The 27,496-nt window shown below is 43.6% G+C and overlaps 1 protein-coding gene across 2 annotated transcripts in view; it reads right to left on the bottom strand.

Annotated features, from left to right (window-relative positions):
• Positions 1 to 27,496, bottom strand: part of ACTR10 (actin related protein 10) — a 247,924-nt gene that overhangs the window by 123,209 nt on the left and 97,219 nt on the right. For both annotated transcript variants that reach the window (XM_069207450.1, XM_069207451.1), the window contains exon 11: positions 23,053 to 23,134. In XM_069207450.1, the coding sequence (XP_069063551.1) occupies positions 23,053 to 23,134 (82 nt within the window). The remainder of the gene's footprint in view (positions 1 to 23,052; positions 23,135 to 27,496) is intronic.

Genomic DNA, 27,496 nt, shown 5'->3' with positions numbered 1-27,496 from the left:
AAAAACTGAACAGGCTTGTCTGTGTTCTCCTTCTTTGTTCTTATGGAGAGGCAGACAGTGCAGGATGTTAGTGCGCATCAGACTGCCGTGCTCACCTCGGAGTCATTGGACTTAGGTAAGGGCAACTCTTAATCAGATACCCCTAGCCTACCCCTGTCCACATTCCGGGTTAACTAGTAGTATCCCCATCCATACCTTTTGACTAGCCCATCACTGGGAGCACCACAGAGATGGTTGTAGCCAGCTGCACTCTAGTACCACTATACAACACTCTTGTGGTGTCTCGACCCTACCAAGCCCTAACAGCACCCCTTGCCGAGACCACTAGGGATTTCATTAAACAAAGCTCTGCGTTACAGGTAGTTCCTGAAGAGGACGGGAGCAGCCCCTTGTCATTATGCAACACTGTGTTCTACACATAAATCTTAATTTAGAAGAACTCCATATGAAGTATGTGGATGTATAAGATTTGCACGCAGGAATAGTGCAAAGTTTTTAGTACTGTGGGCGAAATAGCATTTTGACATTGGAGAGCTCCCATATTTTTCCTCCAGCACGGGTAAATCTGATAAGGGATGAAAATGAACCGGCAACAGTGAGATAAAGAGCAGGGGGTGTCAGGAGTGCATGAAAAGGGCTTGATGTGGAATCAGGACTTCACAGCCTTGGTATTAAGTACACCCAGCAGTCAATAGCACCAATCACAGGCTTCGGAGCAAAAATCAAGTACTGCATACATCTTTTCACCCTCATCTTTGAGCTATACACCAACGCCATTTCCTCAAAAACTTTTCAGAAAACAGAATGGACAAATGGGAAGCGCTCTTCAGAAACCAAGATATATCCAGGTATTTACACAACATTCAATCTCACACCAACACCTGTGACTTCAGTCTGCCCATTATATGCCAAAAATCCCCTCTGCCAAGGGCATCTCTCTTCCCTGGGCAAATAATTCATCCATCAATGTCCCTCTGAGAAATAATATAGAGAAACAGAATATTTAATGAGAATACCAAGAGAAAATATACTCAGTTACAACTGATCATATACACCAAACAATTGCAACCCATACAGCAGTAAGACTTATTAAAAAAAAACAACACGAAGAATGTGTAATCATTGGTAGCACGGAGCAAGAATAAGAACGTAATATTTCCGCTGCCCTTCACCCCCCAACAACAACCATCTAACCGCCTTTCACCTTAATTAGACACACAACCACACTTGAAAGACGAATATCAGTACCAATGCAATAATAATAAAACCACGAGTTGAATTAGCAATGCATAGACCACCATCAGACAAGATTTTGTCATTCACACTCCTAAGTGGTAAAGGAAAGACATTTGAGGGCAAGCCAGAGTTTAATTAATATTTAACCCTCACGTGATAATGCACCACGCAAAACGTATCTGCACTAAACTTTTGAGTGTGTTGCACAAAAAGGGATTACAACTCCTAGACTGCCTAATTCTGAGCCACTATTTTAATGCAAAATACGCAGAGGTTATTTAACACTGCTAGACAAAGTTGGCCTATTATTCGATCTGGCAAATTCTAGAGACTATATCCAGGAACGATTTGAACGACTAAGGAAACTAGTTCAGTGATGGTGCATGGCAAGGAATGAAAATGTCACTTACCCAGTGTACATCTGTTCGTGGCATCAGTCGCTGTAGATTCGCATGTTTTGCAATAGCTCGCCATCTGGTGTTGGGCCGGAGTGTTACAAGTTGTTTTTCTTCGAAGAAGTCTTTCGAGTCACGGACCGAGTGACTCCTCCTTTTGTGTCCATTGCGCATGGGCGTCGACTCTATCCTCGATTGTTTTTACCCGCAGAGGGTGAGGTAGGAGTTGTATTGTAGTAATAGTGCCCATGCAATGGAGTGACTAAGTATGTACCTATAGAAGGTTGAAATGATATATATACAAATAGTTGAAGGTAACTTCCGAACTGCTACAGGCTCCCGGGGAGGCGGGTGGGCACATGCGAATCTACAGCGACTGATGCCACGAACAGATGTACACTGGGTAAGTGACATTTTCAGTTCGATGGCATCTGTCGCTGTAGATACGCATGTTTTGCATAGACTAGTAAGCAGTTATCTCCCCAAAAGCGGTGGCTCAGCCTGTAGGAGTGGAAGTAGTCTGAAACAATGTTCTTAATACGGCTTGCCCTACTGTGGCTTGTTGTGCGGATAACACGTCTACACAGTAGTGCTTGGTGAATGTGTGAGGCGTAGACCATGTGGCTGCCTTACATATTTCTTGCATTGGGATGTTTCCTAGAAAGGCCATGGTAGCACCTTTCTTTCTGGTTGAGTGTGCCCTTGGTGTAATGGGCAGCTGTCGTTTAGCTTTAAGGTAGCAGATTTGGATGCATTTAACTATCCATCTGGCTATACCTTGTTTTGATATTGGGTTTCCTGCATGAGGTTTTTGGAATGCAATAAATAGTTGTTTAGTCTTTCTGATGTTTTTAGTTCTGTCAATGTAATACATTAATGCTCTTTTGACATCTAATGTATGTAGTGCCCTCTCAGCTACGGAATCTGGCTGTGGGAAGAACACTGGAAGTTCCACTGTTTGATTTAGATGGAACGGTGAAATAACCTTTGGTAAAAATTTAGGATTAGTCCTTAGGACGACCTTATTCTTGTGTAGTTGTATAAAAGGTTCTTGTATTGTAAACGCCTGAATCTCGCTTACTCTTCTTAGGGAAGTAATGGCGATGAGGAATGCAACCTTCCAGGTTAGGAACTGTATTTCGCAGGAGTGCATGGGTTCAAAAGGTGGACCCATAAGTCTAGTTAGGACAACATTTAGGTTCCATGAAGGAACAGGTGGTGTTCTTGGTGGAATAATTCTTTTAAGGCCCTCCATGAATGCTTTAATGACTGGTATCCTATAAAGGGAAGTTGAATAGGTAGTCTGCAGGTATGCAGATATTGCTGCAAGGTGTATTTTAATGGAAGAGAAAGCTAGGTTAGATTTTTGTAAGTGAAGCAAGTAACCCACTACATCTTTTGGAGTTGCGTGTAATGGTTGGATTTGATTAATATGGCAGTAGCAAACAAACCTCTTCCATTTACTTGCATAGCAGTGCCTGGTGGATGGCCTTCTGGCTTGCGTTATGACTTCCATACACTCTTGTGTAAGTTGTAAGTGTCCGAATTCTAGGATTTCAGGAGCCAGATTGCTAGATTCAGCGATGCTGGATCTGGGTGCCTGATCTGTTGGTTGTGTTGAGTTAACAGATCCGGTCTGTTGGGCAGTTTGATGTGTGGTACTACTGATAGGTCTAGCAGCGTTGTGTACCAGGGTTGCCTTGCCCAAGTTGGTGCTATTAATATGAGTTTGAGTTTGTTTTGACTGAGTTTGTTTACCAGATAAGGAAGGAGAGGGAGAGGAGGAAAAGCGTAGGCAAATATCCCTGACCAGTTCATCCATAGGGCATTGCCCTGGGACTGCCTGTGTGGGTATCTGGATGCAAAGTTTTGGCATTTTGCGTTCTCTTTTGTCGCAAACAAGTCTATCTGAGGTGTTCCCCAGAGCTTGAAGTAAGTGTTCAGAGTTTGGGGGTGAATTTCCCATTTGTGGACCTGTTGGTGATCTCGAGAGAGATTGTCTGCGAGTTGATTCTGAATCCCTGGGATAAACTGCGCTATTAGGCGAATTTGGTTGTGAATTGCCCAATGCCATATCTTTTGTGCTAACCGGCTCAACTGCGTTGAGTGTGTCCCCCCTTGCTTGTTTAGATAATACATTGTTGTCATGTTGTCTGTTTTGACGAGAATGTATTTGTGAACTATTATTGGTTGGAAAGCCTTTAGTGCTTGAAAAACTGCTAGCAGTTCTAGGTGATTTATATGCAGTTTTGTTTGATGTACGTTCCATTGTCCTTGTATGCTGTGTTGATCGAGGTGTGCTCCCCACCCTGTCATGGAAGCATCTGTTGTTATTACGTATTGTGGCACTGGGTCTTGGAAAGGCCGCCCTTTGTTTAAATTTATATTGTCCCACCATAGAAGCGAGAGGTAAGTTTGGCGGTCTATTAACACCAGATCTAGAAGGTGACCCTGTGCTTGTGACCATTGTGATGCTAGGCACTGTTGTAAGGGCCTCATGTGCAGTCTTGCGTTCGGGACAATGGCTATGCATGAAGACATCATGCCTAGGAGTTGTAATATCATCTTTGCTTGTATCTTTTGTGTTGGATACATGCGTTGTATGATGTTGTTGAAGTTTTGAATTCTTTCTGGACTTGGAGTGGCTACTCCTTTTGTTGTGTTTATTATGGCTCCTAGGTACTGTTGTACTTTGCACGGCAGGATGTTTGATTTTGCGAAGTTGACGGTGAACCCCAGTTTGTAGAGGGTTTGTATGATTTGATTTGTGTGGTGTGAGCACTTTGATAACGAATGGGTCTTGATTAGCCAGTCGTCTAGATACGGGAATACATGTATTTGCTGCCTTCTGATGTGTGCAGCGACTACTGCTAGACATTTTGTAAAGACTCTTGGTGCTGTTGTTAAACCGAAAGGCAATACTTTGAATTGGTAATGTATTCCTTTGAATACAAACCTTAGGTATTTCCTGTGCGATGGATGTATTGGTATATGGAAATACGCATCTTTGAGGTCTAAGGTTGTCATGTAGTCGTGTAGTTTGAGCAATGGTAGCACTTCTTGTAGTGTGACCATGTGAAAGTGGTCTGATTTGATGTATGTGTTTACTATCCTGAGGTCTAGGATTGGTCTTAGCGTCTTGTCCTTCTTTGGTATTAAGAAGTACAGTGAATAAACTCCTGTGTTTATTTGTGTGTTTGGTACTAATTCGATTGCATTCTTTTGCAACAGTGCTTGAACTTCTGTCTCCAGGAGCTCGGAATGATGTTGTGATAAATTTTGTGCTCTTGGTGGTATGTTTGGAGGGAATTGTAGAAATTCTATGCAATAACCATGTTGGATAATTGCTAGAACCCAAGTGTCTGTAGTGATTTCCTGCCATGCTTTGTAATAATGACCTATTCTTCCCCCCACTGGTGTTGTGTGGAGGGGATGAGTGACATGTGAGTCACTGCTTAGTTGCAGGGGTTTTGGGGCTTTGAAATTTTCCCCTATTCCTAGGGAATTGCCCTCCTCTGTATTGGCCCCGAAAGCCTCCCCTGTACTGTCCCTGGTAACTGGACGGGGTTGCCTGTGAGGTGCTGGCTTGTGTGGCCTGACCCCGAAACCCCCCTCTAAAGGGTGTCTTGCGGAAGGTGCCGTAGTTTCCTCTGCTCTGCGGGGAGTAGAGTGCGCCCATTGCTTTAGCAGTGTCCGTGTCCTTTTTAAGTTTTTCTATCGCTGTGTCCACTTCTGGACCGAACAGTTCTTTTTCATTGAAAGGCATATTGAGAACTGCCTGCTGTATCTCTGGTTTAAACCCAGACGTTCGTAGCCATGCATGCCTTCTGATGGTCACGGATGTATTAATTGTCCTTGCAGCTGTGTCTGCTGCGTCCATGGAGGAGCGTATCTGGTTGTTTGAAATGTTTTGACCTTCCTCAACCACTTGCTTTGCCCTTTTTTGTAGGTCTTTGGGTAGATGTTCAATGAGGTGTTGCATCTCATCCCAATGGGCTCTGTCATAGCGCGCAAGTAGTGCTTGAGAGTTGGCGATGCGCCACTGGTTTGCAGCCTGTGCTGCGACTCTCTTTCCAGCTGCATCGAACTTGCGGCTTTCCTTATCCGGGGGTGGTGCATCCCCAGATGTGTGGGAGTTGGCCCTTTTCCTAGCTGCTCCTACAACGACGGAATCTGGTGGCAGCTGTGCAGTGATGAAAACAGGGTCTGTAGGGGGCGCCTTATACTTTTTTTCCACTCTTGGTGTGATTGCCCTACTTTTGACCGCTCCTTAAAAATTTATTTTGCGTGCCGGAGCATACCAGGGAGCATAGGCAGGCTTTGGTAGGAGCTGTGGGTGGAGGAGAGGGTGTTGAATAAAAAGTCATCCTCGACCTGTTCTGAGTGGAGGCTTACATTGTGAAATTGTGCTGCTCTAGCCACCACTTGAGAATACGCAGTGCTGTCTTCTGGTGGAGATGGCTTCGTAGGGTATGCCTCCGGGCTGTTATCTGACACTGGGGCGTCGCATAAGTCCCATGCGTCCTGATCCTGGTCACCCTGGCTCATGGTGGTGTGAGCTGGGGAATGTGATGGAGTTTGTGCTGGTGAGACGTGAATTACAGGTGGAGGAGAGGGTGGTGGAGTAACTTTTTTCACCACCTTTGTTTGTGGTGTTTGTTCAGTTTGGAACTCCAGTCTTCTCTTTCTTCTAATAGGGGGAAGGGTGCTTATTTTCCCTGTTCCCTCCTGTATGAAGATACGCTTTTGCGTATGGTCTACATCGGTAGATTGCAGCTCTTCCTCGAACCTATGCTTTCGCATTTGGGAGGTTAGTGAATGCTCCTCTGTATAAGAGCCTGAAACTGGGTCGGTTGCAGGTTGTTTTGGCACCGAAACCCTGTCTGCATCTTTTTTCGGCTCCGAGCTGACTTTTCTTTTTTTCGGGGCCGAAACCTCTCGGCGTCGATCTTCGTCGGTGCCGCTGTCTCGGCGTCGAGCCGTGTCTACACCGCTATCTCGGTGTCGATGCTTGTCTCCAGCACTTTCTCGGTCCCGAGAAGGCTGCGTACCGGTGTCTCGACCGGAGTCGGACTGTCTCGGCACTGTTTGGGCCTTTTTCGGTGCCGACAGTCGGTCACCGAATTTATGGGTCGAGCCATGGCCTGGTGGCAGTGGCGTCCCCTGGGCCTTGTCAATCTTCTTATGTGTTGTTTTCGACGTCTTACTCACGGTTTGTGGGTCATCGAATTCCTCGGAGTCCGATTCGTGGATCGAGAAGGTACCTTCCTCTTCTTGTTCCTCGAACTCTCGGTGGGCTGTCGGCGCGGACGCCATTTGAAGGCTTCTGGCTCGACGGTCTCAGAGTGTTTTTCGGGACCGGAACGCACGACAGGCCTCGCAGGTGTCTTCACTGTGCTCAGGTGACAGGCACAGGTTACAGACCAAGTGTTGGTCTGTATAGGGGTACTTGTTGTGGCATTTGGGACAGAAACGGAACGGGGTCCGTTCCATCGGCGTTCTTCAGCACGCGGTCGGGCCGACCAGGCCCCGACGGGGGATAGAAAAACTACCCCGAAGGGCACCGGAGCTCTTCGATCTTCGATGCGGTGTTGAATCTAACTACGCCGATCCCGAACGCAACAATACCGACGAAAATCTTCCGAATTTAGCTATCTTTCCGTTCCGAAACTCGGAGCGACAGGAACACGTCCGAACCCGATGGCGGAAAAAAAACAATCGAGGATAGAGTCGACGCCCATGCGCAATGGACACAAAAGGAGGAGTCACTCGGTCCCGTGACTCGAAAGACTTCTTCGAAGAAAAACAACTTGTAACACTCCGGCCCAACACCAGATGGCGAGCTATTGCAAAACATGCGTATCTACAGCGACAGATGCCATCGAACCACTGTTTTCTCAAAATAATTTTTGCACTCTAACATTATTAACAAGTGTACAAGTTATTATGACCAAAACATGGATGTGAGTAGAAAAACCTATCACCTACGTTACCAAACAGAAGTGCTGTCTGCAGGATGACTGCACCTGTGTTAGCTAACCCAAGCCCTGAGCTTCCGTATGATTTGTGACCGATTTCAAAAACAGACACAGTGCCAGTAAATATATCAAGGCTAATGTAAGACAAATGTAATTATTCAGTTCATTCATGAAGTGCTATACCCGGTAGACCAGCTCTACACCAGTTGTGAGAAGAGGGTTTTTAACTATCTTAGGCACTTAGCAAGGCACAGACCTAGTCCAGTGAGACCTTTGCAACAGCTGAACTCACTCCTCATCCTGCTGCCAGGCAGATCCTGAGCACATCCCATGCAGGGAATCCATACAAAGTCTCACAAGAGACCAGACGTGATTCTGGAGATGGGACACAAGAGGGAATGGAGCTCACCACAGACGTCCAGGACCTGTAAACCTTATAAAAGATCACTGGCAAATTACATTTTGGAACATCTGTTGTCAACGTAGAAGAAATTCCCAAATTACTTTGATGAACTGCCACGGTGATAGATGAATACAATAAATGTGTAGATTATCTGGGGTACTTTTCAACATACTGTCTGCTAGTTTAATGTGGCAAAATCCTTGGCAAGCAGAATTGTTACATATGTAACAGTTTTAACATCTCAGAATTTGCTGACAGACCCACCACTGGAAAAAGACTATGAAGCACGAGAAAGAAAAAGCTCCAACATGCCATGTGAACAGGCTTATTCACAGAACTATTTTAGTACAAGACAAGAACTCGTGAGCATACATCCTGTTTATACTTCATTTGAAAGCCAATTTCAAAGAAGTCCAAGATGTCAATAGAGACTAAAATAACACATTCAAAATATAAGAGTGGAATGCCATGCTATCCGTGGGCTGGTTGCAGGACACTAGAAGATCAACAGGGCTCTATTTTAGTTTTAATCGTTTTATTACATTTTTGAGCAGACATCATTTAAGCGGCATCTTCACCTAGAGCAAAACGCTAATCAAACCCTGCAAACCCTCTTTCTCCTGGGTCAAATCTAGCATGCAATTGCTAGAAAGATCTGCAGAGATCGCCACAGACATAAAGATCCAGTCAGATTACATCATGATCCAGGAGCCCCCAGTGCTCCCAATCAGCTTGGGCAGGTCAAGCCTGTATTGTCTTTGGTCAAGTACCTAAGCGCCGGGTTCCATAACTTACCAAATTTGTATCCCTCCGGTTGCATGTGATTTTCTCTATGGCTATCAACTGCCACCTCTTCTGAAAACCAATTTCTTTTGTGGCACTGGCATTTTTACTCTATGTCCCCAAGGTTGTCTGTTTGGCTGCTATCAGTAGTTGGGAAATCATGTTACTCAGAGCAGAGTGCAAGGGGTAAGTACCTTTAATCGGGATTGCCAGGAAAACAGAATCTGTGCCACAGTTCAAGTCTGTCTCTTCAAATTCTCTTATAACTGATAACCCACAGCTTACGATCTTGGGGCATGACCACACAATGTGCATTATGCTGCCTATGCCCCCCGCATTGCCTCAAGCACAGCTTTGAGCATGAGTTATTTCAAACGTACAGTCTGGCAGGTGCATAGTGCCATCTTTGTTCATCTGCCTTGTGCATGATGTGCAAAGTTTATAACTTGGATGAAAATAGTTTCTCACAGTTTCTGATCGAATTGGATTCCTACATTTTTTTCTTAGCTAATTTGGTTTGGATATTTGTGATTAGTCGATGTCATATTTAGTGGGGTAAAGAGCTTCGAGACTAAGAGCAGAGTTGTTTGTATGAACTTTTGGAGGAAGTTAGTGGATAAACATTTGCGTCCCTAATACCAGGCGGTGAGAACCAATGCAGAGTGGTGGTACATTCGAAACCCGAAAGTTGACTTTGATATCTTTGAACTGTCTAATTATTCCATTATGAAAAACATTTCAGAGTCTATAGCACTACCCCCATTGTCCACTCATGGAGGCGTTGTAGGTCTACACCTGATCAAAAACAATGTTGCCTGTAGGAAAGTGGCTGTTTGACATGGTTACCCCCACACAATGTTTTGCCTGGTATCGTTGTGATTTCGACTGAAAGTGCAGTGTATACCTGCTAACCAGGCCTCCAGTGCCAGATCTCTTTACCAAAACTGCACAGTTGGTTCCCTAATTGGCAAAAGTTTTAGCACCCTCTGTAAGTCCCTAGTAAATGGTACCCCTGGTACCTAGGGCCTGGGATACTAAAGAGGGTTCCTAAGGCTGCTGCACGAATTGTGCCAACCTAAGGGACCCCCTCACCAAGCACAACAGACTGCCATTGCAGGCTATGTGTCTTGGTGCAGACAAAAGTGCAAACATGACATGGCAAACAGCCTACGTGCCATGTCCCCTAACACCTCATGCAATATATGTAAGTCACCCGTCTACCAGGCCTTACAACGCTAAGGCAGGATGCATTAAATAACATGTAAGGGCATATCTGCCTGAGCAGATAAGCCCCTGCTATGTCTGTCGATTCTCAAACACAGAAAGTGACCAGGGAAGACATTTTAAATGCATGTGCTGGACACTGGTCAATACGAGTTCCCCAGCTATATAATGGCTTCACTGAAGATAGGGAGGTTTGGTATCAAACATCTCGTATTGGTGAACCCAAACTGATGCCAGTGTTGGATTTAACAATACATGCACTCAGAAGGCACTTTAGAGGTACTCCCTGAAACCCTACCAGCCTCTGGTGTGCTCCTGACCAGTTTCTGCCAGTCTGCCACCCAAGACACCATTCTGGACACCCAGGGTGAGAGCCTTCTGCTCTAAGGAGGTCCAGAACAAAAACCTGTCTGGGAAGAGGATGTAACACCCCCTTCCACAAGATGACCTGCTGATTAGCCTCCCTAAGGCAGCAACTAGCCTCAAGGGGTTGCCACCTTAGAAATGCGGTTATGGCCCCCCTCACCGAATAGGAAGCCAACCCGCACCACCCCCTGACCAGAGCCCATCTGGCACCTGGATGGGTGTGAAAATTAGTTAGTCAGGTAGGCGTGCCATCCCCAGGCTAGTACCACCCCTAAAGTGGGCTACTGCGAGGTGGGCATGACTTTTCAGAAATAGTCATCTTTGCGATGGCATACTTAGGAGTTCTGAGACAGGGTTATGCCCACTTCCCACAGGAAGTGGTCATATAGGGGGCGTTGCTACTACCCTACACACCTCTAAATTCAGCACTTAGGGGAGTCCCTGGCACCAGAGAAGCAGATCCTGATGACCTAATAAGACCAAGGACACTGAAGAGCTGCAACATCAGAAGAGGAGAAGAGAATCAGCTTCCCTGGTACCAACCCTGCCAGCCTGTCTGCATCCTTGGTCAAAATGTGCACCAAAGGCGACTCGTCCTGCATTTGTGACTCCAGAAACTTGGGCGCACTGCCTGTGTTTGACAGACTCAAGACCTCCTGTGAACAGCAGACCTGTTCACCAACAACCTTCAAAGAAGGGACTCTGAAGCCTCTGGAACAGCCAAAACCAGCCATGTGAAGTCAACACTGCACCCGCTGTCTCCGACCTAAGTTGAAGTGGACCACCAGTGCCAACAAGGTTCCCAAGCCTTCCAGAGTCAGAGTCCATCGCTGTTTCACCCCTCCTGGACTCCCAGACGATGCCCGCAGCCTCAGCACACAGCCCCCCTTTACCGAGATTGCTCCAGTCAGAAAAACACAACACCTTAGGACACCTCTGCACCCGTCGCCCTTGAGCTGTGGAGAAGAGGATCAAAGGTGCCTACCAGTGCCCGACTGTTGGTTTAGTCCAGTGGGCCTCCTGGCCAGAGCCTGCAGTCTTTTCGTAGTGAACGATCTCCAAAGGAATGCATTGGGCACCCAACGCTGTTTTGCACTCTGCACCCTGCCGCCCCTGTGCCACCGAGGGTGAAATGTGGGTGCTCCCTTGGACCTTGCTCATTACTCACCTTAACCCCAGGAAAGGGGTCCTGTACGTCACTATACTCTATCTGATTGCAGAACTTGTTTTTACTCCCATAGGATAACATAGCAGAACTCAGAAATGACACTGTATACACTTTTTAAAGTGAAAAGAATTCCTATTTAAAAACATACATATCTGAACGATTTTTATCTGATGCCTAAACAGATACCTGCTATTTTTATAAATTGCTGCAAATCTCCTTCTTGAGTCATGTGTCTCATTTATTGACCATTGTGTGCATTTATAGATGTCTTCCACTCTGTGTTAAGCCTAAGGCTGCTCGTCAACCCTGCTCCTAAATAGAGAACTTTGGGATTGCATAGCAAGTCCTGGCCACTCACTGGTGACCCCCTGGACCCTTCACACTGTATTCCCATACCACACAAAAGGCAGGCTTCCTACATTGCCCAACACTGGAATCATGGGCTAAGGATGTGTAGTGAAGACAATATTTCTAGTCAGATAGTCCCAGGTATAAAAAGTAACTCTAATAATTGGAACACATATAGACTGCAATAACACTGACATTTCGGAAGCCGTAGAACTTCTGCCAAGGGGCACGACATTAAACTTTGATCCAATGTGCATCACACCTTGTCTGTCTCCCCCTTGAGCCATTCTATTGTGTATCTAAGTTGTGCAGCTTTGCAGTAGCTACAAATGTTTGGGATGCCAAGGCCTCCTTGCTAGAGATGCTTATTAAGCCTGGGTTTCTTCCAGTCCCAAACGAAGATGTTGAAGGTGTCCTGTATCTGAGCTAGTTCCTTCTTTACGAGTGTAAATGGTGAGGCTTTAGAACAGATAGAAAATTTGGGTAAGAACAGCAATTTTGAGGAAAGCAATCCTGCCTTGCAATGAAAGAATGCATGAGCCACCTTGAAAACCTAAGAGCTTTGATTGTTTTGGGCAGAAGCTTAAAGTTACACTCTTGAAGGTCTGGAGAAGGAACAATTCCCAAACAGGTGAATTCTTTGCGGGTCCACTGGAAAAGGGTCCTCTATAGTAAGAAGCTAGCGAATGTCTTTAAGCATGTTGGAGGAGTCCCAGCAATTTGTTTACATTAATTTTAAGGCACCGGAAGTCCTCTAATATCAAGATTCATTCTTGAAGGACTGTCTGGGAGTAGTGAGTGTCAGTAAAATATTGAAAGCTCAAGCAGAAATCCTGTATGTGGCTCTGTAGAAAGGAATGACCTGGATCGCCTTATTTAACAATCTTTGGGAGTAGAGGTTCCAGGTAGACTGCAAAGAACATCAGTGATAATGGCCAGTCCTCCCTCATGCCCCTGTGTATCTCTAGTCGGAAGGTGCTCTCGCAGCTCACCTGGACCCTAGCACATGGAGTGGCATATAGTTCCTCTACCCACTTTCAGCATATGGGTCCCAGCCTCGTCCCAGAATGGGTCACTCTCCTCATGCCCTAATCCACCCCGTCACACACTTTTCCATCATTGAGAGAAAGGAGGACAGTGCCTTGGCGTCTTTTCTTTGCAATATCAATTAAGTGAGGAGCCTTGTAGTATGTCAAAGCTTGTAGAATGTTTAAGAAGTCATAGCATGTAGAACTTAGAATTGAGAAGGGTAGGGATAGAATCCAGCAGAGAGGACGACGGAGAGTGAGGAGAAGGAGAAGTTGGCAGAGCTGGATGGGGCCTCTGTAAATAAATAAAAGCTACTTTGTGAATCCGAATGACTCACCATGATTTATGGACCCAACTTTACACTGGCGACGAAGTGGGATACATTTTTTTTTTTCCTGAAAACGGAGGCCTCAACAGTATTATCATAGCAGAATAACAACGGCGAAGTTCCAAAAGCGACGGAAAGGTGAGCGGACTTTGTGAACAGCTTAAAACTGTTCTACTCGTCTTTATTAATGTAAAAGGAACATTTAAAATCCCTCATTGACGAACATTTCCGCTCGACGAACGTCTACTTGGAAACTGTTTCCATGGAAACGAACTAAAGCTCATGCGCTCAGCTGTGTTTGTTGAGACACGCGCTTAACTCGCGTTTGTCTTGTTGTCACAGCAACGCATGCAGCGTCCTTTTAGCAGCGCTCAGCTGTGTTTGTTATAGACACGCGCTTGTCTTGTTGTAATATCAACGCGAGCTGAAAGGCGGAATACGCGAGGACTACTAGTGTGTCCTCAAATACTTTATTAACTGTGCAAATCCTTAAATATTTTGGACAAACTGATGAGCACTGTGTGAAATAATCATTTCTCAAATTGAATTCTGCTACTGCCGAGCTTTATAGTCTACAGTACCATGAAAATCACCTTAAATTAAACTGTTCCTGGAACCAAATGTTTGAACTTCAGAGCCAATAAACCACTGGCCTAATTCTAATCGTATAGTTAAAGTGGTCTTTCAGAACAGGTGTGACGCAATGCAGAACGTCACTGCGCCCCCCTTTTTCCTCGCTTTACCAGGAGAGCCACCTATAAAATGGCAAAAGTGGAAAAAAGTATTTGAAAGATATTCCAAAGTATGTGGTGCATCTCTTAGTGTAGAAAGGAAAACTGCTCTATTACATTGCTTAGGTTCTGAAGGACAGGAAGTTTTCGATAATCTTCCAGACATAAGTAATGAAGATCTAAATGAATATGAAAGTTGTATCGAAAAATTGGACAGACATTATGTTACCAAAATTAGCACAATACTTGAAAGATATCACTTTGGAAGGCGAAACCAAGAAGAAAATGAATCAGTGGAGGGATATGTTACAGCATTACGGAAATTAGCATCTTCATGTAAATTTGGAACTTTGACGGAGGAAAGAATCAGAGATCAATTTATGTTAGGCTGTAACATAGAAAGAGTAAGACATGAAATTTGGCAAAAAGATGATCCATCACTAGACGAAGTTTTGGTTTTGGCAAAAGAAATTGAACATTCCCTTAAATGTCTAGAGACCATCAAAAAAGAGGAATGCAAAAATGATACTGTACATATAATTCAAAATATTACGGGAAACAAATAAAGACCAGAAGGACAGAATTATAAAAAAGAAAGGAAAAATAAGTTTATAGGAAATTGTTTTCGCTGCGGCAGACACGGTCACATGGCCAACGATAAAAACTGCCCCGCTATAAAGGTGATATGTAGGTTGTGTAAGAAGAAAGGTCATTACTCCAGTGTGTGCAGAACGAGAAGTGGAAAGAGCAATGTCTTTGAAGTTAAGAAAGACTTAGATGCGGGAGAAAATGATGACTTCGAGTGTGGTCAAATAATTCTACAAGTTGAAAGAGAGAAAAAAGGAAGGAAAGGCCCAATTGATGAAGTCATGATAGATGGAGAAAGAACCAGAGTATTATTTGATTCTGGAGCCAAAATCACAATTGTTTCAATAGAATTCTATGTGGGAAAACTAAGAAACAAAGTTAAGTTGTTCAAACCGGATATTACACCCGTTGCATATGGTGGTGAACCAATTAAGCTCCATGGATACTATTGGGGTTTGCTTGAGTTTGAACGAAAGTTCACTAGTGCAAAAATTTACGGTTCTAAGAAAGGAGACAGTGTACTCAGTTGGTTCCACCAGAAAGACTTGGGGGTTATTCTTGATCCCAATAGTGAACCACCTGTGAAGACAAGGGATCAAATCGTCATCAACGCTATTGGGGATCAAGGAAATTCTATTAACCAGAAGCTCATAGCAAATGATGGATTTGTTATGGGACTAAAGACAAAATTTCCTTTGGTATTTCGAGAAAAATTAGGATGTCTTCAACATTATGTGCATCGCATTCGACTGAAGGAAGGTGTGAAACCTGTATGCAGCAAAGTTCGCGGAGTACCTGTTGCTCTACGTGAAGACATGACATTGGAACTGGAGAGGCTGCAGGAAGAAGGAATCATAGAGGAAGTTGAAGGAACTGAGTGGTTGGCGCCAGTAGTTGTAGCCAGGAAACCAAATGGGAGTATACGCTTATGTGTGGACTTAAGAGAATTAGATAAGAATGTGATTGTGGATAGGTATCCCATACCCAATATTTCTGATATGTTGTTGCTGTTACAAGGTGCTAAGGTGTTTTCTACCATAGACCTGACATCGGCATATCATCAGATTAGGTTGACTGAAGAATCCAAGGACCTTACTGCATTCATCACACCATTTGGTACTTTTAGGTATACCAGATTACCGTTTGGATTAGTGTCTGCGGCCTCTGTATTCCAACGAATTATGGAGAGGGTTTTGAAAGATCTTATTGGTGTGAGAGTGTATCAAGATGATGTTTTAGTATATGGGAAAGATCAGGTCCAGCATGAAAAGAGGGTTGTTAGTGTTTTAGAAAAGTTGGAAGAATTTGGGTTGACTGTCAAGTTAGAAAAGTGTAGGTTTTCTAGTAAATCTATAGAATATTTAGGTCATACCATAACTGGTGAAGGCATATCCCCAAAAAAGGAGCTAGTAGATGCTATTGACAGACTACAATCGCCATTGAATAAGGAAGAACTCATGACATTTTTAGGTATGGCTGAATATTACAGTAAATTTGTGAGGGCTTTTGCTGAGAAGAGTGTATGTATGAGACAATTATTACGGAAAGGAGTAGAATTTGTGTGGAATGAAGAGTGTGAAAATGAATTTGGAGAAATAAAAAAGGAAACTGTGAAAGCTCCCAGATTGAGAAATTTTAATCCCAATCTGCCCTCGATCTTAATAACAGATGCAAGTGCGAAAGGCTTAGGGGCGGTGTTACAACAGGGTGGCAAAAATGATGATCAAGTTGTATTATTTTTGTCACGAGCCTTAAGAGATGCAGAATTGAACTATAGTGTTATTGAAAGAGAGGCGCTTGCTGTTCATTGGGCAGTGAGGAAACTTAAGAATTTGTTGTGGGGAAATAAGTTCGAGGTAAGGACGGATCATAAGCCCCTTTGTGAAATTTATAAAAGGAAAGGGGTAGAGGCAGTGTCTAGCAGAATCACTAAATGGGTTGTGTCCCTACAAGATTTTGAGTTTGATATAAAGTATATTCCGGGTGCACAAAATAAGGTAGCGGACACACTATCAAGATTAGTGTCAGTAGGTGAATTGGAAGAAGAGAAAGAAACAGATTGGGATACCGAAATGGTGTGTGAGATTGAGGAGAATGTCACTACACTTTCGTCAAAACCAAAGGAGAGATGGCAGAGAGAAAGTGAGTCTGATGACACCTTAGTGAAAGTGATATCTTTAATAAAAGAAGGTTGGAAAAACAGGAATGAAGGAAGTAGTGAAACACAAAAATTCTGTGAGTTGTCTAGTGATGATGGGTTTCTATTCAGAGGTACGAAATTATTTCCCCCCACCACATTGAGGCAGGAGCTTATTTCTCTTGCTCACACGGATCATCAAGGAATGTCCAAGACCAAAGGGAGATTACGTTTGACTTATTGGTGGCCAGGTATGGACTCCCAGGTAGAAAGATCAATCAGAGAATGTATGCAATGTATCATGAGTGAGAAGACTGTGAAACCTAAAATTCAGCCTATGGAAGTAAGGGAACGCCCCACTCAGCCGTGGGAGGAGGTTGCCTTGGACATTCTGGGGCCGATCCGTGGGGAAGGTTGTGAAATGTACCTATTGGTACTAGTTGATCTGTTTTCCAGGTGGCCGGAGATTAGATTTACTAGGAGTATTGAGACTAATCAGGTAATTGATTTTCTTAAGGAAGTGTTTGGGAGAGAAGGGCTGCCTAAGAGCATTCTTACTGATAATGGGGTACAATTGGTATCAAAGGAAATGGAGAAGTATTTGGCTGACTGTGCTATAATCCATAAAAAGTGTGCATTATACCACCCCAAAACCAACGGCATGGTGGAACGATTTAATAGGGTATTGAAGGAGACTATAGCTTTAGCTAAGGTTGGTGGATTGAGCTGGAAGAAAGAAGTGATTAAGCGGGTTGAAGCATACAGAGTCTCGCCTCATGCCATTACTGGGAAAACACCTTTTGAGTTACTCAGGGCCAGACATCCTAATACTTTGGTGTCACCTAGGTGGGTCAATGCCATGGGAGCAAGAACTGGGGTGGTAGTGTCGGATGAGACTTGGAGACAGGACGAAGAGAAAAAAATAAAAGAGCGGAAGGAATATTTTGATCGCAGGAAGTCAACTCGCACAACCAAAGTTAAGGTTGGGGATTGGGTGTTGATTCGCAAGCCTGTGAATAAAGGAAGGAATGTTGATAAAGTTAAACCTTTAATGGTAGTGAGGCTGTTCAAAAATGCAGTAAGAACGGAGGATTCCAAGATATGGAATTTAAATCGTGTAATGGTACTAAAATGTAAAAATGTATGGAATTGATTTACATGTATACTGTTGTGTTTTTTTTTCCTCTTTCTCCTTTGCTTATTTCTCTTAGTTTGTAAAGGGGGGAGGAGAGTAGTATGTCAAAGCTTGTAGAATGTTTAAGATGTCATAGCATGTAGAACTTAGAATTGAGAAGGGTAGGGATAGAATCCAGCAGAGAGGACGACGGAGAGTGAGGAGAAGGAGAAGGTGGCAGTTGGTGGAGCTGGATGGGGCCTCTGTAAATAAATAAAAGCTACTTCGTGAATCCGAATGACTCACAGTGATTTATGGACCCAACTTTACATAATTAATGAAGATCTAAATGAATATGAAAGTTGTATAGAAAAATTGGACTGACATTATATTCCCCAAATTAGCACAATACTTGAAAGATATCACTTTGGAAGGCGAAACCAAGAAGAAAATGAATCAGTGGAGGGATATGTTACAGCATTACGGAAATTAGCATCTTCATGTAAATTTGGAACTTTGACGGAGGAAAGAATCAGAGATCAATTTATGTTAGGCTGTAACAAGCCAGTTTGGTGATATTCAATGTGGATGGAGCAGGGAAAAATACCATCTGGTCCGCATGAATTAGACATGGTAATATGGCCTCCATGTGGCCCACCTGAACCTTTGCAAAAAAAATTATATTGATATTAAGCAAGCAGAACAATCTGTATGATGAGCACACGGAAGTGTCCTTTTCTAGTTTCAAGAGAATAGCAAATGATGCCTCGATCACATGGGTTAGACTCTGTGTAGGTTTTGAAGTATTATATAACTTAGGCAGCAAGGGAACAAGCAGTGGGCAAAACGTTTTTAGAAGCACCTGCACAGCAATTAGGGCCAGGTATACTGTATTTTAAATGTTTGATTACTGTCAGTATGTCCGCTACAGAGATAGGTTCATCTAGACGTTATACCTCATTGACTGCTACATAGGGGAGAAACTTTGATCATAGGTACTATGCGGCATCTTGGGGAGGGGGAGTCCAAAAGTTGTGCTTTATAGGAGGTTTCATATTTGCAGAAAGCTAACTGTGTTACTCCTCAGATGTTTGAACACTCCACAGGTATTTTTTATTCCCATTACCACCCTTCGTGTTCACGTGGCTTGCAATTTGTCAACTAATAATATTCCGCTTTGTTTCCTTTTTTATAGTTGTCCTGGCTTGTGCTAAAATGTAATTCACCTTTTCATATTCATGCGTGAATAGTTGACCTCTACTGCCATTGGCTGCCTGCCCAGTTTTTTTTTTTGGGGAGAGGTTAGCTTTATGCTTCTGCTTAAGGATATCAGCTCTGACCTTTGCCTTTCTAGGTTAACCTCCCTCATGTGTCTCAATCGACTTGCCTCTTGGATTAATTTCTTTCAGAGCAGTGCCTTCATTGCATCCCATATTGTTTGCAAACGTATTCTCTGTTATAGCCTCCCAGATTTCATGAATGAATACCAGGTCTCTAAACAGAGAATCATTCTGACACCAGGTTTTGGGCCTGCATGTCTCACCTATGTTTGGCCTCTCCAAGTCCAGCAGAAGGGGACCATTGTCTAAGACAGTCTGGGGAAGCTGGTTCACCTCACGGATGTTAGCTACCAGCTTTTGACTGATGATGACATATCAATCCTCAAACAGGTTTGAAGTGCCGCAAAGAAATTAACTGGGTATCTGTGGTGCCAAGCGTCCACTAAGCCAAGGTCATGGAGTAAAGATTTAATCGCGGGAGACAGAGTGGGTGTGCCCCCAAATTGTTGATGTGTTTGATCTAGGGTGGTGTGCATTACACAGTTGAGATCTCCACCAAGGATCACAGGTGACTCTGAAAAGCCGAAATGCCCTGGGTGGCAAACTAATTTCTCCTGTATCAAATTCGGGCAAAGATGGAGGCAATGGTAACTGGAGAGTGTTTCCAAGGGCCTGCCACCAATAACAATATTTCTTATTTATTAGATTTCACTTTGAGCTCAGTAAACTGGAGTTTACCTTTTATCAATACAGCCATTCTGCCCTTTTTGTTGGGACTGCTGCATGGTACTGTACCATGAAATAGCTAGAACTCAAGCAACGTTGGTCAATTTTTTTTTTAGTAGGCAAAAATTTCTGCACTGGAACATTTAAGTTCTCCCGGTATACAAAGGCATCTCTCAGGTCCAGGGTATGCTGGAGTCTGGGTGCTCGTCCAGGGAATCGCCCTTCCCCGTGGTTGTTTGGCAGAGATATGTAAAGACGCTCTCCCTACCCACAGCAATTTCTTTGATACCTGGTTTCATATGTCATTGTTTGTAGAATCCTGATGCCTATTGGCATCTTCTTTCATGACTGGGCTTCTTCTACTGTTCCATTTCATTATCAGAGTGGCCTACTATTTTGTGGTCTTCCCCAAGGGAAGCTAGGGACAGCTGTTTGCCCTTCCACTTGAAGATAAGCTGGATTGGGCGGCCCCAAGAAAGAGCCTGAAACAGCAGGATGCCGGAGAAAATTAAGGATATGGGATCACCTGTGCAAGCTTATGCCATTATAGTCTATTTGTTGCCAATAAAACGGACCCTGGTCAACACGTAAGAAGCACCCATTCCCACTCCCCAATCCCTTCACCCCAACTCCCCCTACCACCATGACTATTGTTGGAAAACCCTACATGTTCTTTCCAGCTTACTTGGTGAACATTCAGGCATTTACAGAATTACTTCAAAAAGGTTCTGCACACAGGCTGACAGTTCAGTCTGCGAGATAACTAGAGCAGTGGTTCCCAACCGGTGGTCCAGGGCCCCCTGGAGGTCCGAGAAGCCTCCTCAGGGGGTCCTCGACTGCTTGGAAAATTAAATATTATTAACAGATTAGGTTCCCAACTTTCAGTAATGACTCAGTGGGGGGTCCCCGGATTCCAATAATGATTCAGTGGGGGTCCCGGGTTCAATAATGATAATGTGGGCGTCCACAGAAGTCAAAAGGTTGGGGACCACTGACCTAGACGTATTCTCCTAATGCGGAAAATGTTTCTATGAGGTCTATTGTGGAGTTCTCACATTACTCTTGGAGTGTGATATTCTGCTCCTCCAGCACCAACATGTACTGCTGCAATTTCTCTTAGTCCTCCATTTGTTTGAAAAGGTCTTCTTCACCTCTTCAACCCTGTCTAAATCTGCCACATCCCTTCTCGTCTTCTGTAGGTGCCCTCGGAGGTCAACTTTAGAGAGGGCTTGGATCCTCTTATCTGTTGGCAGGCTTGAAGAAAAATAGTCTTTATTAATGCCCATGTTTTGTGATGGATTGGCCTTCAGGGCTTGGTGTGGGGTCTCCCCTGTTCCTGCCGCAATTTACATGCCGTTGGATCATGTTCTGGGGTCCCAAGAAGTCTTTTACTATTCTCTCTTGGGTCTGCCAACATGCCCGTTGTGCCATTGGTGGGGTGCAGGGCTCCTGCTCCTCGGGACGACCCACCTGGCACTGATATTAGGATGAGAGGGAGGTGACCATGAACTGTTTCCTTCTCAGGGTAAAAAATGATCTTCACTCAGCAGAGTGGATATTCAATGAGAGCATTGCCGCTATTAATAAATTAGTGTTTGAGGCAGTGTATATCCTTTGTTTCCAATTTAAGTGTTATCATGGACTGTAGTGTTAATATCGCTCCTGTACTCCACAATACTAGCTGCTGTAATTTGTTCCAGTCATCAGTGTGTCACCCAGGGAGCCCCGCTCACCTGTAGATCTGTTGGCACTCCCCAATCTTGACTTCTCAGTACTACTTAACAGTAGATAGTGCTTATACCTAGGCGTGCCTGACAAGTGGGATCCATCTCAATGTCCAGAAGTTGTGTAAACTCCAAACCTGTTATGGATGCCGTGAGTCCTCAATGCGAGGACGGAGGTAATTTGCTGTTTCAGTTTCATGTGCTGGCCATGCCATGCGAGGCTTCCATCTCTCAGTGCTATGTGGTCTCTCCTCAACCTTCTGCCTCCAGAAGCAGTGGACCACTGTGAGCCAGAACCCTCCACCCCCCCATTGCGTGGTCAGCCTGTCAGGTTTATTGGTATAATTGGGCGATGTTGCTCGGAGCTCTCTGGGGCCCCCACTCTCAGCTCTCTACCTGCGCTCCCCGCAGACCAAAATTACTTAATTGTGGGGTTTATCTGTCGCCCCACAGTCAACATGCCCAATCAGCCAGGGTACCACAGTTGCAGCAGCATTTTTCTCTCTGTCTTGGGATGCATGGCAGCTGCTGTGTTGCCCAGCACCAATCAGTATGTCCGTGGCCCAGTCCTGGATTTCTCTCTTCAACTCGCATAGTTGTCCTACTAGATTAGAATCCCCAGTCCTGCGCTTGGGATGGCTTGGGATACACAGTACCTGAGCAGAGCTCTCTGGTATGCGTCTACCATCTCTGGCGTTTAGCCACATCCCCCAAGTCAGTTATTTTAAATAAGAAACTGGTCCAGACGGTTTCATGTTTTAAGGAACCACTCAAATAGTTTTGAAGTTTGCAAGTGATAGTCACTGTGAAGAAGACTGCTTATCAACACATTTGTGAGGCAGGAAGCACCAGGCAAAGAAGTGGCATTTATAATTTTAAAAGTAGTATATTGCTTTGGGGATGACTGATGAAAGGTTCAGCAACATTCGGGAACATGTCTTCAGACTTTTCACTCAATATAAAGAAGAAGTTAAAGCTGAATGGGAGTTCTCTGCACTTTTTTAAAGCATGTACTTAGATACATCATTCAACTACAGATTCCAAACATACACAGGGACTCAATCTCAGCCGGATTCTACACCAGTTTTCATGCCTGTCAGATTACGAGTCTCCAAAGGGTGTAGAATGCAGCTCTAAGTGTCCTTTACGCGCTTCACTTAATTGCTTTATCTGTTCTGAGAGAGTTTTGGTCATCAGCTTGCTATTCCCCAGGCCTTGGAAAACAGCAATGCTCCATTCAGAAATGTGCACTCTGCCTCATCTTCTAGAACTCAAGCTTTAAGGGATTTAAAATTGATAACACACCTCCTCCCTCTCCACTCACTCGGCAGAGTATACATTTGTACTTGCTGTCATTCAGAGGGTTTTTAAACGCATTTTCTAATAATGCTTCTGTTCATTTATATCTTCCAACTTCTCAATTTTGTGGTTTTTAGATACATACACATGGATTTGATGTAATAAGTAAATCACACATAACCACATGCTCAATACCTGTATGAGTGAATCCAGTATTAAGGTTGCAACCGATTTCTCCTCGTTATCCTGCTCAAAAAGGATTTCTACAACTGAATCTCTGTTGGGAGGAAAATGAAAAGTCAACATCTATGCATATCACTTGTTTTGGTGGAGCAATTCTAATTACTTTACACCAAACAGAACAATTTTACCTCAATTTACTTTTGCAACAGGGTAGGCCTAATTTTGCCACCTGGATGGCATACCATTCCAAATTATTGCTCAAAGGTATCTAAGTTATAAGAAGCATCCTTCAATTGTCACAATGGTCTTTTTCAAACTGATTTTCGAAAGAGTGATTACTGTCGTGCAGTACACAAAGTAAATATGAAGGGACTGCCCATGGAGTCCATTGCTGTAAAGATCTATGTATAAAATAATTATGTTGTGATAATTCAAGTTCGTAGCAATCTAGCCATACAGTAGAACACTGGAAAAATAAATGAAAGCTCAACTATATCATGAAGTATTACCATTTACAATATTTGTAAAATACTAGAAATAGATGGAAGTAAGAAAGCTACTGCTAATGGCACTTAATATTGCGCAAGTGGCACATAATATCATGGGCACAGACCCCAATTCATTTTAAAATTATTAAAGTTTAAAGTGCTGGCAATCTGTTAACAGGAAAATAACTAGGGATGCAATAAAATGGAACTTTTAATACTTAATGATGCAGCCTACTGATAATTTGAGTCAAGCTGTACATGTCAATTTGCATACCACAGTGCACGATTTGCATCTTGCAATAAGAATTAACTAGTTACTCAAGCGTATTAACTCTCCTATTTGTGTTTTGTAATATTTTCTTTGGAAAATGTTGGCTGACTTGCAGCAGAAGTGGAAGTGAAAGAAGTGGTGTGCGCTTGTTTTAGTGAGTGAGTGTGCCAGAGTGTGTGTATGGGAGTGAATGAGTTGGAGTGAGAGAGTGGGAGTGAGGGAATATGTGGGTGGGTGGGTGTCTGTCTGTCTGTCTGTCTGTCCGTCCGTCCAGGAGAACAACAATGATTATCACTGGTACCCAGTTCCCCTATCTTACTCCTTATCCCTTTGTTGTAATTTTAATGAATATCAATAATCATCATCACATTCATACATCACAACTGAATTGGAGCTAATCCTTTATGCTAAGGTCGTTATGTTCACTTAATAGCATTAATTCTATTAATTAAGGGAGCCTGAGTGGAAGGTTACAAAACAAACATATGTTTTCAGGTTGCATATACATCTTTGTAGTGAACAGATTCAACCATTTACCAAACAGATTTTTTTTAAGTTGGATACTATTCTATGGCTCTGAGGGAACAGAACACAGCAAGTGGGAGACGATAACCAACAAGAGTAACAAAGCATAAATATCATATTCACTTCAGATGGGCAGCACTTCCCCAGTTTTACTTATGTCATTCTTATGAACCCAATTTTGCAGGAATGGATAAAAAAAAAGCAGACAGCCTAAGAAGGAAGACGAAAGTGGGCAAGTTTGCATACAAAAGGAAGATCCATTGAAGCTTTCATGTGGAGAAAAAAGTTTTCTGAATGCAGATTTTAGCATGGGGTGAAATGGATAAAAACAACTATCAAAGTATATATCACTTGGTTGAACAAATAACACACCACAAGTCTTTCTGTAGTCCTGTATACATCTAGATAGCTTCTGCAACAGCCTTCTTTGATAACTGTTCAAAGTGAGGTAAAACCAAAGCCAACTAATTTTATAACAGGGGCTAACTTAATGCCATCAATAATTCAACAGGAAAAAAGTGAGGTGCCCAAATCAGGTTTTTAGGACTCAGGTGATCATGGCTAATACAGTTAAAAGTATGGTGTTCATATTCTGTGGATGCAGTAGTAAGGTCGCTGCAAGAATGCAATTTCTTTGCCTCTAAAAATACATCCCCAAACTGTCATATGTACAGTTCAGACTGGATGTTAAAAAAAATAAATACCACATGTTCCCAATTTCACTATATACAATGGCAGGTTAAACATCTACAGCAACACAGGAGTATTGTATGTATTAAATCAATCCAACAATTGTGCCCACAATTGCCGATGGGAAGATCCTTAAGTAAGGAGATGGTTCAAAGTGACCTGCCAGACATAGGGGCTGATTATGAGTTCGGCAGATGGCGAATTTCTGACAGGGAGGCTGCCGCCATACAGGGTACCTTCCCACCAGCCCCATTAAGAGTTTCTGGCTAGGTCAGCGGGTGGAAACCGGAGTTTCCACCCGCTGGCCCAGTGGGACACAGCCTACAGCATTGTTTCCGGCTCATAATCGAGCTGGCAGCAATATTGTAGAGTGCAGGGTTCACCAGCACCCTCACAAAGATTGCGAGGGTGCTGGTAAGGGGGATCCCAGCACTGCCCAGGCTGGTAGTACCGTCATGAAACCGCTGGCAGAGAAGGTGGTCGTAATCCCCAGGCGGAGAAGGGGGTCGTAATCCCCAGGGCAGTGCTGCTTGAAGTGGGTGTCCTGGCAGATTAGGACCGCTGTCAACTCCAGACTGCCAGGATCTCTGATCCTGGTGGAGCTGGCAGTTCCCTAGTGGCCCGGCCACCAGGTTTGTAATGTGGCCGTCGGATCACTGCATTGGCCGCGGTCTGACTGCCATTCGCGAGTCTGGCGGTCTAGTGACTGCCAGACCCATAATAAGGCCCATAGTTTTTTTTAATCAGTGCATAGATGCCCACGTGGTATTTTTGTATTCCTCAAGCAAAGAATGTTTTTTTGCAGGAATACGTCTCAAACCCATTAGAAGGAGAGAAATCCAAGTGACAACCTATCATCAGTTTTTGGCAAATTGTTTGGGGGTAACCCAAAAACAAAGTTACCTCAATTTTTGAGGTGCTCAGTTTTTTGTAAATATAAATGTTAAACTGTTCTCACATTTTGCTTAGTGTGGTGACAGCCTCAAGACATATGGTCTCTGTAACTGTAGGACATTCTTTGCAAGGAACCACCTTAGCAAGCTGAGCAAACTAATGCAGACAAAAATGTAAGGTAAGTTATTACCAACCTAGTTAAAGGGAAATTGTAGTTGACAGTTATGTTCAGTATGCAGTCACCAATTGATGAACCAGTTGTTATCATTGAGCCATTATTATAACTATTGGGCAAGGGTGGTTCTCTTTCATGGGGTTGAGGAAGTTTAATATGGCAATGAACCCCAGCATAGTTAGTACTAATAAGAGACCAAAGTATAGGGTGGTAGAGGTTCAAGCTGAAGAGAACCACGCACAGGAGGCCTTGGGTTTAGTGGACAACTAACCTAGTTTCATGGGATAGGTAGGGGTAAAGATATGGGAAAGATGACAATTATGCATTCCATCCATCCCTGCACATACAATACTACAGGGTATATTTTGTGCTGTGATCCTGCAGAGGATTAAATCAAGCTCTGAAAAGGCTTGCAAAAAACTTCCATCCTAAAATTCTAACTGAGCATCATTACCCAGTAATTTTAGATTTTGTTATGAATGACATGGTCAGAGGAGGACCCACTGAGGGATCTTTCATCAGTTTCTGATTTTGAACCCAGAGTAGGGGCAGGCGATATCTTAGGTGACCTACATTTCATAAAGGTCATCTGGGACTCTGTGCCTGCAGTTCATGCAGTGGTGCTGAGCATGACACCAGTAAATCATTTTCGGGACTGACCAATGTACAAACAGGTCAGTTCGGACAATTCAGATTTGGAGCACGTCACTGTCTACCTATCTCAATAATATTCATTGGGTAGGTCGAAAACTGGGACTCACTTCCACTGGAGGCCATCAGAGAGATGGTGGCCTGATGATGTCAGTGGACCACCTTGCTCTGAAATTGCCCTTCAGTAAACTATTTCTTTTTTAAATGCAGCCCGTTTCCGTTTTAAAAAACAAACAAACATGGCAGTATTTCAAAACTAAAGTTACTTTTTTAAATTCATGTGAGAGTTGCCAGTGGTTGTGTGGACGAATACCTACTCCGTAAAAACTTTTTTTAAATTCACCATAGGGAATGGGACCTAATGGGATCTCTTCCCTTTGTAAATGGGTACCCATCCCAATGTGTTTTGTGACTGAATTTCGGTAACAAAACCTTGATCCTATGACCTGTTTTGATGGGAATATGACAGCTATATTTTTAACAGTGGATGAACTACACTAATACAAAGGTCTGCAGATATTAACAATTCCTTCAAGTGAAACACTTATAGAATCTGAGGCACAGTCATCTTTGAGAACATGTCCATCAAGAATATATGATATAGATCTTAAGGTACAGGATTGGCCTAATGTCCCTTGACTGTTTGGGCCAATTAAGTACCCGGAGCAAAATTCTAAGGTACAGGATTGGCCTAATGTCCCTTGACTGTTTGGGCCAATTAAGTACTCTGAGCAAAATTCCAGGACAGGACCAATCAAATAA

This window comes from Pleurodeles waltl, chromosome 9 (assembly GCF_031143425.1).
Source record: "Pleurodeles waltl isolate 20211129_DDA chromosome 9, aPleWal1.hap1.20221129, whole genome shotgun sequence".
Classification (NCBI taxonomy): domain Eukaryota; kingdom Metazoa; phylum Chordata; class Amphibia; order Caudata; family Salamandridae; genus Pleurodeles; species Pleurodeles waltl.
Note: the sequence above shows the minus strand (reverse complement) of the source record. Positions and strands in the feature narration are given on the sequence as shown.